This window comes from Tachyglossus aculeatus, chromosome 2 (assembly GCF_015852505.1).
Source record: "Tachyglossus aculeatus isolate mTacAcu1 chromosome 2, mTacAcu1.pri, whole genome shotgun sequence".
NCBI classification, from domain to species: Eukaryota; Metazoa; Chordata; class Mammalia; order Monotremata; family Tachyglossidae; genus Tachyglossus; species Tachyglossus aculeatus.
Window position 1 is genome coordinate 125,549,610 of NC_052067.1, and position 20,818 is coordinate 125,570,427.

Genomic DNA, 20,818 nt, shown 5'->3' on the forward strand with positions numbered 1-20,818 from the left:
CATTTAAAAAGCTACACAAAGCTCCCAAGTTAATGGAATAATGAATGAAAGCTTCCACATTAACTATGTTTAACTAAAAACTCCTCATGCTACAAAAACATATTTACGCCAACCTTGAAGATAAGAAAACAAAATTTTCTCCTCTCTCTCTCCACTCACCCTCCCACACACCTACCCAGATACCCATCTCAAACTGGTACAGCAGAATGAAAGTGGGGGATTGATATGGCCAAAAGGAAACCTTGAAATTAAGAGGGATTGAGTGAATGCAAGAAAGGAATAAAAGGAGCACAGAGATAAAGAAATGGTGTTGGTATGTTAGGCCTCGTCCACGGCCGTCCAGGCTGCTGTCCTGTTCCTCAGAAAACTGCAGCTTTAAAATGCCCCAACAATCACAGACAGAGAAGAGGAATGAAGGTGGTGAAGGAAGGGGAAGAGGGAAGCGGGGCTAGTATGGAGGGGCAGAGGTGTAATGGAATTCCAAAGGCTACCAGAAATATTACTTTCCCAACAGTTCTCCTAAGCCTCACCCACTCCCCTGTTATTCGCTTCACAAGAAATCTCTCACCCAGGGAAACAGGCACTCCAGCCCCTCAGGAATCCTACAAGTGTCCAGGACGGCAGGTCAGGAATTTTATGCTATGTGTGGAGCCATGCCGAGCCGAGTAACTCTCATCTCACTACTTAATTTAATCGTCCCCTTGCAAGCCTACGACGGGTATCTTTCCCGAGAAGCAGTGTGGCTCACTGGAAAGAGCACAGACTTTGGAGTCAGAGGCCGTGGGTTCAAATCCTGGCTCTGCCAATTGTTGGCTGTGTGACTTTGGGCAAGTCACTTTACTTCTCTGTGCCTCAGTTACCTCATCTGTAAAATGGGGATTAAGACTGTGAGCCCCCCGTGGAACCTGATCACCTTGTAACCTCCACAGCGCTTAGAACAGTGCTTTGCACATAGTAGGCGCTTAACAAATACCATCATTATTATTATAAAATGGGGATGAAGACTGTGAGACCCACGTGGGACAACCTCATTCATTCATTCAATGGTATTTATTGAGCGCTTACTGTGTGCAGAGCACTGTACTAAGCACTTGGGAAGTACAAGTTGGCAACATATAGAGACAGTCCCTACCCAACAATGGGCTCACAGTCTAGAAGGGGGAGACAGACAACAAAACAAAACATGTGGAAAGGTGTCAAGTCATTAGAATAAATAGAAGTAAAGCTAGATGCACATGATTAACAAAATAAATAGAACAGTAGAATAGAACAGATCAATGTTGTTGGTGATTACGAAAGCTAGAAACTAAAATTGAAAAGTTACCTCTTTGTTCTCTTCAACATCTCCATGAACCCATACTGTGGCTTCAAGATAATTTTCCCTACTGGCTCTGAATGTTCCTTGAAGGTAAATGCCAGATTTTATGCCCTGCTGTAACTTACTAAGCGGAAGGTGCTCCGAAAATAGTATTTTTCCACTTTCTATTTCATTCTGTAAGTCCAGGAAAATACAATGAGCAATTAGTATATTATCCTCATTGACGCTTCCAATATAAAGTTCATAAAGATCTCTTTCCTTTACAATATAGAATGTTCAACCATGGGCTTCTCCCGATACAGACCAGATATATTAAGCCAATTTAACAGGGTACGGTAAAACAAACTTCAAGGGAGGGTAGTAAAGTTCTCTTTACAATGTGCTGGTATTTGGCATTCAGCCGATTCTGTTCGTGAGTTTCTACTGTAGGGTTTTCAGTGTGGCAGACTTCGCAATGCTACTCGAGTGACCTTAGCCAAGTCACTTAACTTCCCTGTGCTTCAGTTCCCACATCTGCAAAATGGGGATTAAATACCTGTTCTCCTTCCCTGTTAGGACTCTGGGCCCCACATAGGACAGGGACTGTTGCCTGATCTGACTACTTGAATCTACCCCGGGGCTTAGCATAGTGACCATATAGTAAGAGCTGGCATATAGTAGGACTTTCGATCTTTAGGTCAGACTCTTTCCACTGGGTAATGACAGTGGTAGATAGAAATGACATCAGAGACCCAAAAGAATGACGCCCCCGAAAGGCGTTCTCCCCTAAATGAAAGAGGGCACCAGCTCTGCTAGCATAGAATAAAGGAGATTCTTTCAAACGTGAACTCTGTCCATCAATTGTGGGCGGTCTAGACCTGCTACGGCCGCTTAGAAGGGCAGGAGAGGGGCGGGGGCAGTTAGATGTGGGCAGAGAACGTGTCTGTCTGACCCTCTTGTAATCTCCCAAGCACTCTGTAAATAGTACAGATGACGATGAGGATAATACCGACAGTGGTCGACCCAGGCACGGGCCAGGCTCAGAGAAAGATGTCCAAACGGATCCCGGTGTGTAACCTCCTCTGGGCAATGGGGCAGTGGCCGGCTACACGGTGACTATGGCATAACCATCCTAAGCATGTCCCACCAGCCCGCTAAGCGGTGCAAGTGGGCTACATCTAAGTGGACGTGGTCCCCGACCTTCAGATCAATCAATCAATCGCATTTATTGAGTGCTTACTGTGTGCAGAGCACTGTACTAAGCGCTTGGGAAGTACAAGCTGGCAACATATAGAGACAGTCCCTACCCAACAGTGGGCTCACAGTCTAGAAGGGGGAGACAGAGAACAAAAGCAAACATACTAACAAAATAAAATAGAATAGATAGGTACAAGTAAAATAGAGTAGAGAAGAGCACTGCTCCTGTCGTTTCTCTTATTTACTCTTGAAAATAAATCCCAGAGAAGCACGTGAACGTTGAGGTCCTGAGGGCTTTTCCCGGGTTGACAGTTTCTTTGATTCTATTTCTGCTTCCTGGTTTCTCTCTCCAGCTGGGGCCAAAAAAACAACAGCCCAACAGAAGAGGGGCTGAGGAATACCAGGCTAAACCACTACTGTTTCCACAGTGGTAGTGAGTGGATGGGAGATAATCGGGTAGGCCTTTGGGTTGAGCACCCCAGCTGCTTCCGTTCATCCCTGGGAGCAAAGATTTTTAGGTCTTTCTCCCCCAGTTAGGATGACAGCTCCTTGTGAGGTTTTAAGAATGTGTCTTGTGCTTCTGGGGCACTCCTCAACTCCTTAGTTCTCCAGCTTAGACTGTGAGCCCAACGTGGGACAGGGGCTTTTTCTGCTCTGATTATCCTGTATCTATCCCAGAGCTTAGTATACAGGGGTTGGCACATAGTAAGTACTTAACAAACACAACAATTATTACTATTATTAGGGCATAGTACTGCACTCAGCAGGAGCTCAATAAATAGCATTACTATTTCAAACCCTCTCATGTCTCGTGTCTGAGAAGCAGCGTGGCTCGGTGGAAAGAGCCCGGGCTTTGGAGTCAGAGGTCATGGGTTCAAATCCCGGCTCCGCCAATTGTCAGCTGTGTGACTATGGGCACATCACAACTTCTCTGGGCCTCAGGTACCTCATCTGTAAAATGGGGATTAAGACTGTAAGCCCCACGTGGGACAATCTGATCACCTTGTATCCTCCCCAGCGTTTAGAACAGTGCTTTGGACACAGTAAGCGCTCAATAAATGCCATCATTATTATTAAGCCCTGCGAGATGTCTAGGACTGGGTTTGCCTAGAGCCGCATTCCTACTACCAAGTTTTTAGCTAAGAGGGTTAAATCCAAATGGCAGAGATCATTCCTGCTTCCTAGGATGTCACCAAACCATCAACTTTCCTCCTGTCTTAGTTCTTCTGGGACTGGAGAGCGAGGCCTTTAGGGCCCGGGAAGGCCTTGGAGAGTGCTGGGAGTTTACACGATTAGGTCTGGTTTGGCACGGCTCAAGAGGGTGCAAAAAATAACATCTGAGGGTCCTGCGTGAGTTTTCAGAGAGGATGGTCTTTCCGAATGCCTCCATACACAGAAGTTCACGTTTGGGCCGGGAGACTCTGGTAAACTATACAGGACGTGAACAGTGGGGAGAAAGTCAAGTAAGCCCGACTGCAAATCTTCGGAAGGTCGACTAGTACAACGGCTATTACTGGTGTATCTGGCCACACTTATTGTCACCTCTCCATAATGATACTTTAAACATCACATCCAAACACTGCCATGGTGTTCTCAATTTCAGAGATCACCTCTATAAGACCCTTTGATTAGCAGTCGGTCACAACAGAATGATATAATTTTATTACCGGTACTTCTGAGAGCGTTCACTCAGCAATAACGGTGTGTTTTTGTAGCATGTGCTAAGTTTCCCACGGCTCAAACACTTTCCTCCTTTCCTCCACCCCATCACTGTGTATAGCATTTTCACTAACTTGAATTAGGGAGACTGAAAGCTCATTTCAAGAGCTATAGTCTTCATTTGGCATTAGATAATGATGCCAATGATATGTTACGCCAAGGTCTCTTTTTGTTGCAGAGGAAGTAAAAGAAAACACTAAAAACTATTATTTACATGTGCGTACAAAAAAATCCATATTACTTTATTAGTAGGTGGTTACATTTCAATTTTTTCATGTAATTGTATTTACTACCATCATTTTTATGGTAAAATTTCTGCTACTTAAAAACGCACAAATGCACTTTACATCATACTCCAAGGGAAATTATACTTCATCAAACACTCTTGCGTTCAATCCTTGACTTTCACGAAAGCAATTATCGACACTAATGGGAGAGTACCCGAATTGATAGTCCAACTTTTCAAAAAGAAAAGAAAAAATTCCTCAAACGTACCTTTTCATCAGATATACAAGCAAGACGATCTACAAGCTCAGGGTTAGCTATTAAGCTTTTTATGTACTCCTCACCTGTAAAATAAATTCAGTTTGTTGGTAAACAATAAATTTCACTAAAAATGCATTTTCTTGGGGATTTTTGGTTTGCCCAACATATCAGAAAAAATCCCTGAAATGAACCTTGAAAATAATCACCAACCTATTCACTTTGACCAATATTTATTAAGTTCTTACTGTGTGCAGAGCACTGTACTAAGAACTTGAGAGAAATACCACAGAGTTGGTAGACATGTTCCTACCCACAACGGCCTTAGAGTCTCATAAAAAAAACCACAAGTCTGGGTTCTCATCCTGGCTCTGTTATTTGTTTCTTGTGTGAGTCTTGGGCAAGTCACTTTAAGTTCCCCACGCCTCAGTTTTGTTACCCATAAAATGAGGATGCAATATCTGTTCTCCCTCCTACACATGTTGTGAGCCCCAGGTGAGGCAGGAACCGTGTGCAGCCTGATTATAGAACACAGGGTGGGAGTCAGAAGGTCATGGGTTCTAATTCCGGCTCCTCCACTTGGCTGCTGTGTGACCTTGGACAAGTCACCTCACTTCCCTGTGCCCCAGTTACCTCATCTGTAAAATGGGGATCAAGACTGTGAGCACCACGTGGGACAGGGACTACGTCCAACCTGATTTTCTTGTATCCACCCCACTGCTTGGAACAATGGCTAGCACTAGTAAGTGCTTTACAAATACCATAATAATAATCTAGTAATTATTATCATTATTATTTAATAATAACTTTTATTATTGGCACAGAGTAAACACTTAAAATATCAATTATTACTATTATTATTATTCACCTAATTTAGGAGCAAGGCTGTGGCTCCCTCATATTTCTTTCACACTCTTCCAAGGGCCCAACACATCCCCATTATGGGAAGCTGTGGCAAGCAGGCCGCTGCCACGGTAACTAAAAATCAATCAAGCGATGCCATTTACTGAGCGTCCACTGTGTGCACGGCACTGTACTAAGCACTTGGGAGAGTAAAAACAATGGAGTTGGTAAGCCCGACCCCTGGCCACAAAAAGCTTGCAATCTAGTAGTAGAGAGTCAATAAAATCAATTGAAGGGAGGGGAAGTGGCAGCAGAATATGGGGATACACACAAACGTACACCCAGTTTCTCTGCCTGAAGATTGAACACGGTGAATCGGCCAACCTTTCACGGAGCACTGGTCGTAGAAACACTACCCGCCCCAACCTGTGACACCCGGCAAAGGGTTGGAAACTTGAAGAGTAACGTTTGATCCGAAGATGGGATGCCAATGATATGCCAAACAGACAAACTTACATGTGTAAGTTGGTATACCCTCTTCAATAGCCTTTTCTTTATTTTTTCTGTCATTTGTTATTAAGACAACCTGGGGCGGGCTGTCATCCCCCGTGATTTTCTTCAGGTGCTCGTTGTACCACCGGGCTGCAACTCGAATGGCTCTGTCGTTTCGATCATTAGCATTTTCCCCCTGTTTCTGTTCCACGTATGTTTCTCTGTGTATCAAAGACGAATCAAGATTCCAGAAATAAGAGCACTGAATCTACTCAGGAACGCGTGAAAACGATAAAAGCTTAGCACAAAATAAAGAACAAAAACATGATACAAGTCAATGGTACTTTTTTTTTCAAAAATGACAGATAGGTTGAATCATGCTTCTAGTTCAATGAAAGATACGACAATTAAATACGTTCAGAGAATAGGATGACCAAAGCCATTGTGACTTCTATAAAAGTACAGCTTCAGAAGACAAAAACTTTTTATTTGAAAAAAGAACAAAGAGATGTTAACTCCTGGCTCTGCTAAGTGACTGCAGTGTGAATTTAGGCAAGTCACTTAACTTCTCTGAACCTCGGTTTCCTCAACTCTAAAGTCGGGCCACAATACCTGCTCTCCCTTCTACTAAGACTGCGAGACCCATGTGGGATCGGGATGATGTCTGACCGGATTAACTTTTATCTACCCCAGGACTCGGCACAGTGCTTGACACAAAGCGCTTAACAAATATCATAAAAAAGGGATCTTTTAAGTCCATACGCTCCGGTCAAGTAGGCACTTGATTAATGTGTAATCCTATTTAACACATTAGTGGCAGCGGGAGAAATGGGATTTAATAGGGGGGCAAGTTGCTAAGTGCTTAGAAAATATCAAAACACGCAAGTGATATTGCCTGACCACAAGGAATTTACATTCTAATGAGGCAACCGTGACTTCACCCTACCTGTGATGTTCATTAGTGAAGGTATAGAAGTGCTTTTCAAGATTATTAATCACATCTCTGATTCGTTTATAAACCGGTGGACTCCGATTTCTCACTTCCTGGAGAACTGTTTGCAGCACGATCACATTTCTGATGATGGGATCCTCAAGAATATCTATCTGAAAAAGAGGAAGGAAAAGAAAATGGTAAACGTGACATTTCCTGTGTGAGTATGTGTGTCTCTATATGTGTGTGAGGGAGACACCCCCCCACCTGCTAACCTTCGAAGGAGTAGCCAAAGTTGCTTGTAAGAATGAATCAGACCCTTTCGGAGAACCACGCATTCTTTTCACTCGCGAGGTACTGTTTATTAATAATAATAATAATAACAATAATGGCCTTTATTAAGCACGTACTATGTGCAAAGCACTGTTCTACTTCCCAAGCGCTTAGTACAGTGCTCTGCACATAGTAAGCGCTCAATAAATGCGATTGATGATGATGATGTTCTAAGAGCTGGGGAGGTTACAAGGTGATCAGGTTGTCCCACCGGGGGCTCACAGTCTTCATCCCCATTTTACAGATGAGGTAACTGAGGCCCAGAGAAGTTAAGTGACTTGCCCAAAGTCACGCAGCTGACAATTGGCAGAGCCGGGATTTGAACCCATGACCTCTGGCTCCAAAGCCCGGGCTCTTTCCACTGCGCCACGCTGCTTCTCTAGTTAGTCATGACCTAACCAATGCTGTTCATCAGATATACAGGCCAGACAACTTACAAGGTCAGGGTTAGCTACTATGCTTTATTTGTACTCGTCACCTATAAAATATATTCAATTTTTATTGAGAATAATCACTGTTCTCTAAGAAACAGCGGGGCCTGATGGTTAAGAGCACAAGCCTAGGAGTCAGTTAAGGCTCCTTCTCAAGTTTTGTTCTTGCCAACAAGTGATACCCACGTGCTTTTGCAACCCTAGCAACTCGGACAGTCTTATCATCGCCTCGCTAGCGAGGAATATTTGTAAAGTTGGTTGTGCCGATGAGGGCAAGTCAAGTGTACATTTAATATGAAGGACATTTAATATGAAGAATACACTCAGAGCCATTAGACAGGACTGTTTGGATAAGGCTCTTACACATTCTTGGATAGCTTGGGGCTACTTTTACTGCCAGACACGGTGTAAGATGTGAGGCCCTTCAAGGAACAGTTTGAGCTGTGGAAGAAGCAGCTCAAAACTCAGTTATGTGGCCCTTGCAAGGTGGGCAGGTTTTGATGTGGCGAAGATGGAGAAGTTTCTCCCAGGAACTGTTAGTCATTAGGACAGTCAATTGCATTTATTGAGCACTTACTGTATGCAGAGCACTGTACTAAGTGCCTGGGAGAGTACAATGCAACAATAAACAGACACATGGGAGTACTGCAATGAGAGCCCAAAGAGGCCAATGAGGAGATGACGGCAGGATCACCAAAGCACTTACATGCATTTAATTTTTTTTATCCCTTTGTTTTTCCCTTCTCTGCTGCCCAAATCACCGATGTAAATATCTGTAATTTTATTTCCTTGCATTGTTGTCTGTCTCCCCCACTCTAGACTGTGAGCGTGGAATGTCACTGTTGATTGTTGTACTGTACTTTCCCAAGCGCTTAGTACAGTGCTCTGTACACAGTAAGTGCTCAATAAATATGAATGAACGAATGGATGAATCTGAGACCTAACTCTGCAGCTAACGGAAGATGGGACAGCGGAGTTGGAGGGGGAGATGAACTGATGTAGAGGAGAGTGGCCAAGTTGCCTGAGGAATGAATGTTTCGCTGGCATCGCTCGCAGCCCTAGACGAAAGGAGAAAAATGGCAAGAAGGCAAAAGATTGAGGTTTTCTGTTGGAGGTGATCTACCAGAAAGTACCAGTGGAACGTGTTCAACTTTTATGGAAGAAAGGGGGCAACAGCTTTGTTTTTCACGTCCACAGAGGTCTTCTACATCCACAGAGGCCTTCTAGAAGCCCTAAACTCACCTCAGCCACCGGATCCACCCACCAGAATATGGAATTACCTCAGACCTGCCCTCAATCATAGAAAACATTCATTCATCCGATCGTATTTATTGAGCACTTACTGTGTGCAAAGCACATTAAAAATACGCTTAGCCTCTTCCATAAGGGCCATGGCCCCCTCTTCTTTTCATCCCCTGGCCCTACTAGACTGTAAGCTTGTTGTGGACAGGAAACATGTCTGCCAACTCTGTGGTACTGTCCTCTCCCAAGTGTTCAGTACAGTGTTCTTCACAGAGGGAGCGCTCCATGAGTATGACTGATGGATCGATCCTCTTCTTTTGCTCATAGCAACAGTTCCATAGCGTGTAGGAAATTTAACATCATCATTTTAGATGTTAATGATGAAATATTGATGTTTTGGTTAAACATGAACTAGCAAAAAAATATATAGTTTTTAGAATAATGTATGAATGTAGCAAGTTCTCTACCCTCCCATTAAATCCATTTTCTTTCTTTCACAATTCAGTCTCAGTTACAACGCATTTAAACATACATCTCTATTAATAATAACAATAATAATGATGATGGTATTTGTTAAGCGCTTACTATGTGCAAAGCACTGTTCTAAGCACTGGGGAGGTTACAAGGTGATCAGGTTGTCCCACCGGGGGCTCACGGTTTTAATGCCCATTTTACAGATGAGGTAACTGAGGCACAGAGAAGTTAAGTGACTTGCCCAATGTCACACATTCACTCAATGAATATTCACTCATCATAAAAGCACTCGTAATACATAACATAGGAATTTAGATAAAAATGTCGGTTACAATGGTATCTCTTAGCGAGCTACCCCCTAACTCATTAACTCTTATTGAATCATCTTATTATAGGGCAAATTTCCCATAACCCAAAGTTCCTCGAGAACAAAACCATCACGTCAAAGCGGAAATTGCTGAACTTGAAGATTACAAAAAAGCCAGTGGATAATGCCTTTTGAAAGGTGCATTTTGAAGACCATCTCAATCACGGGCCTGGGTGGTGGACCCGGGTTCTAATAATGGCTCCACCACTTGTCTGCTGTGTGACCTTGGGCAAGTCGCTTCACTTCCCTGGGCCTCAGTTTCCTCATCTGTAAAATGGGGATGAAGACTGTGAGCCCCGTGTGGGATATGGATTGTTCCCAACCTGATTAGCTCGTATCGATCCTTCTGCTTAGTACGGTGCCTGGGACATAGTAAGTGCTTAACAAATACCATAAAAAAATTCAGTTTTTAACAACCATGAACGTAACTATTCCGTAGCATCCCAGAGATGACGACTGCAGTGTTAAGAGCACGGGCTTTGGAGTCAGAGGTCATGGGTTCAAATCCTCACTCCGCCAACTGTCAGCTGTGTAACTTTGGGCAAGTCACTTAACTTCTCTGTGCCTCAGTTACCTCATCTGTAAAATCAATCAATCAATCAATCGTATTTATTGAGCGCTTACTGCGTGCACAGCACTGTACTAAGCGCTTGGGAAGTACAAGTTGGCAACATATAGAGACAGTCCCTACCCAACAGTGGGCTCACAGTCTAAAAGGGGGAGACAGAGAACAAAACCAAACATACTAACAAAATAAAATAGAATAGATATGCACAGGTAAAATAAATAGAGTAATAAATATGTACAAACATATATACATATATACAGGTGCTGTGGGGAAGGGAAGGAGGTAAGATGGAGGTAAGATAGTCAGTAGTAAATAGTAGTAGATAGTAAAATGGGGATTAAAACTGTGAGCCCCCCCATGGGACAACCTGGTCACCTTGTAACTTCCCCAGCGCTTAGAACAGTGCTTTGCACATAGTAAGCGCTTAACAAATGCCATCATTATTATTATTATTATTATCACCTTGGATGAGATAAAGAAAATCATCAAGTAGGTGATACAGGCGAACCCTGCCTTTATAAATACTTGACAAAAAGAGGAAATGGCAGAGAGCTGTCCGGTGTTGTGATTGACACAATCACTTTGAAAAGAGACAGAGCTGCTCAACGGGAACTAGAGAGGCGATCTCTCCACAACCAAGAGATCCCCGTAAGAGTCCTTCAGGAGCGATCCACGGCGTTACTCCCATCGCCTGAGTGTGGGGGTTTACACCACAGTTGAGGGGGACTGATGAGGTTTCCCCTCTTCACCAACTTTGGGAAAAATCCCAAGAACAACAAAACGCTTTATGCTGTCTTCTCTGACATCCCCGAGAAGTGCTTTTAATTTTTCAATCACAAAAGGTTTTGGAAGAGTCCTCTGTAGTTTGGGTGTTCTTCACTACCTGGCTGTACCAGAGCAGAAATCTTCAGTAGTGAATCTAATTCACATTTTGGAATTATGGCACTCAATCAGTCTCTCAATCAATCAACCATATTTATGGAGCGCTTACTGTGTGCACAGCACTGTACTAAGCGCTTGGGAAGTACAAGATGGCAACAAATAGAGACAGTCCCTACCCAACAGTGGGCTCACAGTCTAAAAGGGGGAGACAGAGAACAAAACCAAACATACTAACAAAATAAATAGAACAGATATGTACAAGTAAAATAAATAAATAAATAGAGTAACAAATATGTACAAACATATATACATATATACAGGTGCTGTGGGGAAGAGACGGCGGTAAGATGGGTGGGACGGAGGGGGGGACGAGGGGGAGAGGAAGGAAGGGGCTCAGTCTGGGAAGGCCTCCTGGAGGAGGTCTAGACCTCTAGACCTCTCCCCGCTAGACTGTAAGCGCATTATGGGCAGTGAATGTGTCTGCTAATTCTCTTGTATTGTACTCTTCCAAGCACTTTGAAGAGTGCTCTGCACGTACTAAGTGTTCATTAAATACCACCTACTGATTGAATCAACTGATCTCCAACCAGCAGCCCAGCCTTCCCCAATCTATTCATTGATTCAACAAATAGGGACAATCCCTGCGCAACAACGGGCTCCCAGGCTATTTAATGTCCATCCCTTTCCCACCTCCCCTCCGCCAGTCTGGAACTCCTTCTTGCTCCATCAACACCGGATCAGCACTCTCTCATCATCATCAATCGTATTTATTGAGTGCTTACGGTGTGCAGAGCACTGTACTAAGCGCTTGGGAAGTACAAGTTGGCAACATATAGAGACAGTCCCTACCCTTAAGGTCACACCTCCTCCAAGTGGCCTTCCCAGATTAAGCCCTCTTTTCCCCAGCTCACTCTCCACTGCGGCCTATGCACTTGGACCTTTGGATATTCCTCTACCCCCACAGCACTTATGTACATACCTTCAAATGATGTATTATAAATTGCTTATTAATATGGGCAGGGATTGTATATGTTAAGTCTGTGGTACTGCACACTCCCAAGTGCTTAGTACAGTGCCCGGCACATAGTAAGTGCCTAACAAACACCATCACCATCATTATTGGGGACTGGGATGTGCACACATCCTTAATTCTATTCATTTATATTGATGCTATTGATGCCTGTCTACTTGTGACGTTGTCTGTCTCCCCCCTTCTAGACTGTGAGTCCGTTGTTGGGCAGGGATTGTCTCTTTTTATTGCTGAATTGTACTTTCCAAGTGTTTAGTACAGTGCTCTGCACGTAGAAAGCGCTTAATAAATACAATTGAATGAATTGGCCTCAACTCAGTGCTTAGGAGAGTGGCAGGCCCACGGTGGGGGTGCTTAGCACAAAACGCCCTTCTCCTTTCATTCACTCATTTAATCGTATTTACTGAGCGCCTCCTGTGTGCACAGCACTGTACTAAGCGATCGGGAAGTACAAGTTGGCAACATACAGAGACGGTCCCTACCCAACAACGGGCTTCACAGGCTGGAAGGGGGAGACAGACAACAAAACAAAACATGTAGATAGGCGTCAATGCCATCAATAGAATTATAGCTCTACACACATCCTTAATAAAATAGAGTAATAAATGTGTACAAATATACACAAGTGCTGTAGGGAGGGGAAGGGGGGTGATGGGGAGAGGAGGAGGAGGAGAGGAAAAAACAAAAAAAAAAACGAAAAAAAAAATAGAGGAGGAACGTGGCTTGGAGGCAAGAGCCCAGGCTTGGGACTCAGGGGTCGTGGGTTCTAATCCCGGACTCTGCCACTGTCTTCTACACTGTGTGCCCGTTGTTGGGTAGGGACCGTCTCTATATGTTGCCAACTTGTACTTCCCAAGCGCTTAGTACAGTGCTCTGCACACAGTAAGTGCTCAATAAATACGACTGAATGAATGAATGGTCAGCTGTGTGACTCTGGGCAAGTCACTTAGCTTCTCTGTGCCGTCGGTTCCCTCATCTGTAAAATGGGAATGAAGACTGTGAGCCCCATGTGGGACAACCTGGTAACCCTGTATCTCCCCCAGCGCTTAGAACAGTGCTTCGCACATTGGAGAAGCAGCGTGGCTCAGTGGCAAGAGCTCAGGCTTTGGAGTCAGAGGTCACTTGTCAGTTGTGTGACTTTGGGCAAGTCGCTTAACTTCTCTGTGCCTCAGTTACCTCGTCTGTCAAATGGGGATTAAGACTGTGAGCCCCCCGTGGGACAACCTGATCACCCTGTAACATTCCCAGAGCTTAGAACAGTGCTTTGCACATAGTAAGCGCTTAATAAATGCCATTATTATTATTACATTATTACTATTATCACCTTGTAACATTCCCAGCGCTTAGAACAGTGCTTTGCACATAGTAAGCGCTTAATAAATGCCATTATTATTATTACATTATCACTACTATCAGCCCGGCTCCACCACTTGTCAGCTGTGTGACTTTGGGCAAGTCACTTCACTTCTCCTTCTCTAAGTTCCCTCATCAGTAAAATGGGGATTAACTGTGAGCCCTCTGTGGAACAACCTGATCACCTTGCAATCTCCCCAGTGCTTAAAACAGTGCTTTGCACATTGTAAACTCTTAACAAATGCCATCATTATTACTATTATTAGTAGTAGTATTATTGTTCTCCGGGCCTCAGTTACCTCATCTGTAAAATGGGGAAGAAGACTGTGAGCCCCACGTGGGACAACCTGATCACCTTGTAACATTCCCAGCGCTTAGAACAGTGCTTTGCACATAGTAAGCGCTTAATAAAATACATTATTATTGTGATTACTATTTTACCCCGGCTCCACAAATTGTCAGCTGTGTGACTCTGGGCAGGTCACGTCACTTCTCTGGGCCTCAGTTCCCTCATCTGTAAAATGGGGATCAAAACTGTGAGCCCACCGTGGGCCAACCTGATCACCTTGTATCTCCCTCAGTGCTTAGAACAGTGCTTGGCACACAGTAAGCGCTTAATAAATGCCATCATCATTCTTATTATTATTCTCTGGGCCTCTGTGCCCTCATCTGTAAAACGGAGATTAAGACTATGAGCCCCCCGTGGGTCAACCTGATCACCTTGTATCTCCCTCAGTGCTTAGAATGGGGCTTGGCACATAGTAAGCACTTAAATACCATCATTGTTATTATAAAATGGGAATGAAGACCGTGAGCCCCACGCGGGACAACCTGATCACTTTGTATCTTCCTCAGTGCTTAGAACAGCGCTTTGCACATACTAAGCGCTTAACAGATGCCGTTGTTATTATTATTATTATTATTATTGTTCTCTGGGCCTGGGTCCTCATCTGTAAAATGGGGATGAAGACTGTGAGCCCCACGGGGGCCAACCTGATCACCTTGTATCTCCCTCAGCGCTTAGAATAGTACTTGGCACATAGTATGCGCTTAATAAATGCCATACTAAGCGCTTAACAGATGCCGTTGTTATTATTATTATTATTATTGTTCTCTGGGCCTGGGTCCTCATCTGTAAAATGGGGATGAAGACAGTTAGCCCCATGGAGGACAACCTGATCACCTTGTATGTCCCCAGTGCTTAGAACAGTGCTTGGCACATAGTAAATGCTTAACAAATGCCATCATCATCATTATTATTATTATTCTCTGGGCCTCTGTGCCCTCATCTGTAAAATGGGGATTAATAAATAATAATAATAATAATAATAATAATAATGTTGGTATTCGTTAAGTGCTTACTATGTGCCAGGCACTGTTCTAAGTGCTGGGGTGGATACAAGGTAATCAGGTTGTCCCATGTGGGGCTCCCAGTCTTCATCCTCATTTTACAAATGAGGGAACTGAGGCCCAGAGAATTTAAGTGACTTGCCCAAGGTCACACAGCTGACAAGTGGCGGAGCCGGGATTTGAACCCCCGACCTCTGACTCCAAAGCCTGGGCTCTTTCCACTGAGCCATGATGCTTCCCATGTGAGCCCCCCGTGGGACAACCTGATCACCTTGTATCTCCCTCAGCGCTTGGAACAGTGCTTGGCACATAGTCAGTGCTTAACAATAGCCATCATCATTATTATTATTATTGCTCTCTGGGCCTCAGTTCCATCATCAGCATCATTATTACTATTATTATTCTCCATTATTGTTGTTCTTCATTACTATTATTCTCCATTATTACTATTATTATTCTCTGGGCCTCTATGCCCTCATATATCAAATGGGGATGAAGACTGTTTTATCTTGTATCCCTTCAGTGCTTAGAACAGTGTTTGGCACATGGTAAGCGCTTAACAGATGCCATCATTATTACTATAAAATGGGGAGAAAGACTGTGAGCCCCCTGTGGGACAACCTGATCACCTTGTATCTCCCTCAGCGCTTAGAACAGTGCTTGGCACATAGTCGGTGCTTAACAATAGCCATTATCATCATTATTATTTTTATTGTTCTCTGGGCCACAGTTCTATCATCAGCATCCTTATTATTATTATTCTCCATTACTATTATTATCTGGGCCTCTATGCCCTCATCTGTCAAATGGGGATGAAGGCTGTTTTATCTTGTACCCTCTCAGTGCTTAGAACAGTGTTTGGCACGTGGTAAGTGCTTAACAGATGCCATCATTATCACTATAAAATGGGGAGAAAGACTGTGAGCCCCCTGTGGGACAAGCTGATATTAATAATAATAATGATGGCATTTGTTAAGTGCTTACTATGAGCAAAGCACTGTTCTAAGTGCTGGGGAGGTTACAAGATGATCAGGTTGCCCCACGGTGATCACCTTGTATCTCCCTCAGTGCTTAGAACAGTACTTGGCACATAGCCAGCGCTTAACAATAGCCATCACCATTATTATTATTATTGTTCTCTGGGCCTCAGCTCCATCATCAGCATCATTGTTATTACTATTCGCCATTATTACTATTATTATTATTCTCTGGGCCTCTATGCCCTTATCCGTCAAATGGGGATGAAGACTGTTTTATCTTGCATCCCCTCAGTGCTTAGAACAGTGCGTGGCACGTGGTAAGCGCTTCACAGATGCCATCATTATTACTATAAAATGGGGAGAAAGACCGTGAGCCCCCCGTGGCACAACCTGATCACCTTGTACCTCCCTCAGCGCTCAGCACAGTGCTTGGCACATAGCCAGTGCTTAACAATAGCCATCATCATTAGTATTATTATTGTTCTCTGGGCCTCAGTTCCATCATCAGCATCATTATCACTATTATTATTCTCCATTATTATTGTTCTCCATTACTATTATTATTACCCTCTGGGCCTCTATGCCCTCATCTGTCAAATGGGGATGAAGACTGTTTTATCTTGTATCCCCTCAGTGCTCAGAACAGTGTTTGGCACGTGGTAAGCGCTTAACAGATGCCATCATTATTACTATAAAATGGGGAGAAAGACTATGAGCCCCCCGTGGGACAGGCTGGTAATAATAATAATAATAATGATGGCATTTATTAAGCGCTTACTATGTGCAAAGCACTGTTCTAAGCGCTGGGGAGGTTACAAGATGATCAGGTTGCCCCACGGTGATCACCTTGTATCTCCCTCAGCGCTTAGAACAGTGCTTGGCACATAGCCGGCGCTTAGCAATAGCCATCACCATTATTATTATTGTTGTTCTCTGGGCCTCAGTTCCATCACCAGCATCAATATCAGTATTATTATTCTCCATAATTATCGTTCTCTATTATTATTATTATTATTATTCTTTTCCGGGCCTCTATGCCCTCATCCGTCAAATGGGGACGAAGACTGTTGAATCTTGTGTCCCCCTCAGTGCTCAGAACGGTGGTTGGCACGTGGTAAGCGCTTCACAGATGCCATCACCATTACTACAAAATGGGGAGAAAGACCGTGAGCCCCCCGAGGGACAACCTGATCACCTTGTATCTCCCTCAGTGCTTAGAACAGTGCTTGGCACATAGCCGGCGCTTAACAATAGCCACCATCATTATTATTATTGTTGTTCTCTGGGCCTCAGTTCCATCACCAGCATCAATATTAGCATTATTATTCTCCATAATTATCGTTCTCTATTATTATTATTATTCTTCTCCGGGCCTCTATGCCCTCATCCGTCAAATGGGGATGAAGACTGTTGAATCTTGTGTCCCCCTCAGTGCTTAGAACGGTGTTTGGCACGTGGTAAGCGCTTCACAGATGCCATCATTATTACCATAAAATGGGGAGAAAGACCGTGAGCCCCCCGTGGGACAACTTGATCACCTCGTATCTCCCTCAGCGCTTAGAACAGTACTTGGCACTTGGTCGGCACTTAACAATAGCCATCATCGTTATTATTATTATTATTGTTCTCTGGGCCTCAGCTCCATCATCAGCATCATTATTGTTATTATTCTCGATTATTACTATTATTATTATTCTCTGGGCCTCTACGCCCTCATCCGTCAAATGGGGATGAAGACTGTTGAATCTTGTGTCCCCTCAGTGCTCAGAACAGTGTTTGGCACGTGGAGAGCGCTTCACAGATGCCATCACCATTACTACAAAATGGGGAGAAAGACCGTGAGCCCCCCGAGGGACAACCTGATCACCTTGTATCTCCCTCAGCGCTTAGAACAGTGCTTGGCACAAAGCCGGCGCTTAACAATAGCCACCATCATTATTATTATTGTTGTTCTCTGGGCCTCAGTTCCATCACCAGCATCAATATTAGCATTATTATTCTCCATAATTATCGTTCTCTATTATTATTATTATTCTTCTCCGGGCCTCTATGCCCTCATCCGTCAAATGGGGATGAAGACTGTTGAATCTTGTGTCCCCCTCAGTGCTTAGAACGGTGTTTGGCACGTGGTAAGCGCTTCACAGATGCCATCATTATTACCATAAAATGGGGAGAAAGACCGTGAGCCCCCCGTGGGACAACTTGATCACCTTGTATCTCCCTCAGCGCTTAGAACAGTACTTGGCACTTGGCCGGCGCTTAACAATAGCCATCATCGTTATTATTATTATTATTGTTCTCTGGGCCTCAGCTCCATCATCAGCATCATTATTATTATTATTCTCCATTATTACTATTATTATTATTCTCTGGGCCTCTATGCCCTCATCCGTCAAATGGGGATGAAGACTGTTGAATCTTGTGTCCCCTCAGTGCTCAGAACAGTGTTTGGCACGTGGAGAGCGCTTCACAGCTGCCACCATCATTACTACAAAATGGGGAGAAAGACCGTGAGCCCCCCGAAGGACAACCTGATCACCTTGTATCTCCCTCAGCGCTTAGCACAGTGCTTGGTACATAGCCGGCGCTTAACAATAGCCATCATCATTATTATTATCACTGTTCTCTGGGCCTCAGTTCCATCATCAGCATTATTATTATTATTATTGTTCTCTGGGCCTCAGTTCCATCACCAGCATCATTATTATTATCTACACATAGTAAGCGCTCAATAAATACGACTAATGATGATGATATCCTCCGGGCCTCTATGCCCTCATCCGTCAAATGGGGATGAAGACTGTTGAATCTTGTGTCCCCTCAGTGCTTAGAACGGTGTTTGGCACGTGGTAAGCGCTTCACAGATGCCTTCATCATTACTATAAAATGGGGATGAAGACCACTGTTGGGTAGGGACTGTCTCTATATGTTGCCAATTTGTACTTCCCAGGCGCTTAGTACAGTGCTCTGCACATAGTAAGCGCTCAATAAATACGACTGATGATGATGATGATGATGATGCTTTACCATGTGTTCGGCACATGGTAAGCGCTTCACAGCTGCCATCATCATTACTATAAAACGGGGGGCAAGGCCGTGAGCCCCCCGTGGGACAACCTGATCCCCTTGTACCCTCCGCAGCGGTCAGGACGGCGCCTGGCACCTAGTCAGCATCATCATCATCAATCGTATTTATTGAGCGCTTACTATGTGCAGAGCACTGTACTAAGTGCTTGGGAAGTACAAATTGGCAACACTTTTATTTACTTATTCTATTTATTTTATTTTGTTGGTATGTTTGGTTCTGTTCTCTGTCTCCCCCTTTTAGATTGTGAGCCGACCGTTGGGTAGGGACTGTCTCTATCTGTTGCCAATTTGTACTTCCCAAGCGCTTAGTACAGTGCTCTGCACATAGTAAGCGCTCAATAAATATGACTGATGATGATGATGATGCTTTATCTTGTGTCCCCTCAGTGCTTAGAACAGTGTTCGGCACATGGTAAGCGCTTCACAGCTGCCATCATCATTACTATAAAACGGGGGGCAAGGCCGTGAGCCCCCCGTGGGACAACCTGATCCCCTTGTACCCTCCGCAGCGGTCAGGACGGCGCCTGGCACCTAGTCAGCATCATCATCATCATCAATCGTATTTATTGAGCGCTTACTATGTGCAGAGCACTGTACTAAGTGCTTGGGAAGTACAAATTGGCAACACTTTTATTTATTCATTCTATATTTATTTTATTTTGTTAGTATGTTTGGTTTTGTTCTCTGTCTCCCCCTTTTAGACTGTGAGCCCACCGTTGGGTAGGGACTGTCTCTCTGTGTTGCCAATTTGTACTTCCCAAGCGCTTAGTACGGTGCTCTGCACATAGTAAGCGCTCAATAAACACGATTGATGATGATGATGATGATGATTGGCAACACATAGAGACAGTCCCTACCCAACAGTGGGCTCACAGTCATCATCATCATCATCAATCGTATTTATTGAGCGCTTACTGTGTGCAGAGCACTGTACTAAGCGCTCGGGAAGTACAAATTGGCAACATATATAGAGACGGTCCCTACCCAACAGTGGGCTCACAGTCTAAAAGGGGGAGACAGAGAACAAAACCAAACATACTAACAAAATAAAATGGATATGCACAAATAAAATAGAGTAATAAATCTGTACAAACATCTATACAGGTGGTGTGGGGAAGGGAAGGAGGTGAGATGGGGGGGATGGAGAGGGGGGCGAGGGGGAGAGGAAGGAAGGGGCTCAGTCTGGGAAGGCTACCTGGTGGAGGAGGACGTTGGTGTCGGGCAGCAGGTAGTGCGGCTGCGGGCAGAGGCTGCTGGCGGGGAGCCTTGGCCGGGCCTCCAGCCCGTCCCCGTCCCCCCCGCGGGGCCCGGGGCAGCGCGCGCAGGCGGGGGCCCCGCACCCGATGTCGTCGCGCAAGTAGTGCTCGCGCACCACCTTCACCACCCCGCCCGCGCGCGTCTTCTTCAGGAACGTCCGACGCTGCAGCATCGCGCGGGCGCGCGGGGCCCCTGCGCGGTGCCCTCCCTCCGCGCGTGCGTGCCCTACGCGGTGCCCCCCCTACGCGCGCTGCGCTGCCCCTCTTTGCGCGGCGCCCCCCCTGTGCGCGCGCCCTACGCGGTGCCCTCCCTGCGTGTGCCCTGCGTGGTGTCCCCCCCCCGCGCTGCTCCCTTGCGTGCGCGCGCGCTGCGGTGCCCCCCCCTGGCGCGGTGCCCCTCGGCGCGCGCGCGCCCTACGCGGTGCCCTCCCTGCGCCTGCCCCGCGCGCTGCTCCCTTGCGTGCGCGTGCCCTACGCGGTGCCCCCCCTTTGCGCTACGGTGC

General features: G+C 45.0%; 1 protein-coding gene across 1 annotated transcript in view; it reads right to left on the bottom strand.

The window, feature by feature from the left end:
• Positions 1 to 20,492, bottom strand: part of DIS3 (DIS3 homolog, exosome endoribonuclease and 3'-5' exoribonuclease) — a 42,405-nt gene extending 21,913 nt beyond the window's left edge. The window contains exons 1-5 of the mRNA XM_038767812.1: positions 20,255 to 20,492; positions 6,978 to 7,135; positions 6,056 to 6,252; positions 4,709 to 4,782; positions 1,325 to 1,492 (exon numbers count right to left, since the gene is read on the bottom strand). Of these exons, the coding sequence (XP_038623740.1) occupies positions 1,325 to 1,492; positions 4,709 to 4,782; positions 6,056 to 6,252; positions 6,978 to 7,135; positions 20,255 to 20,488 (831 nt within the window). The 5' untranslated portion in view covers positions 20,489 to 20,492. The remainder of the gene's footprint in view (positions 1 to 1,324; positions 1,493 to 4,708; positions 4,783 to 6,055; positions 6,253 to 6,977; positions 7,136 to 20,254) is intronic.
• Between the last annotated feature and the right edge of the window lie 326 nt (positions 20,493 to 20,818).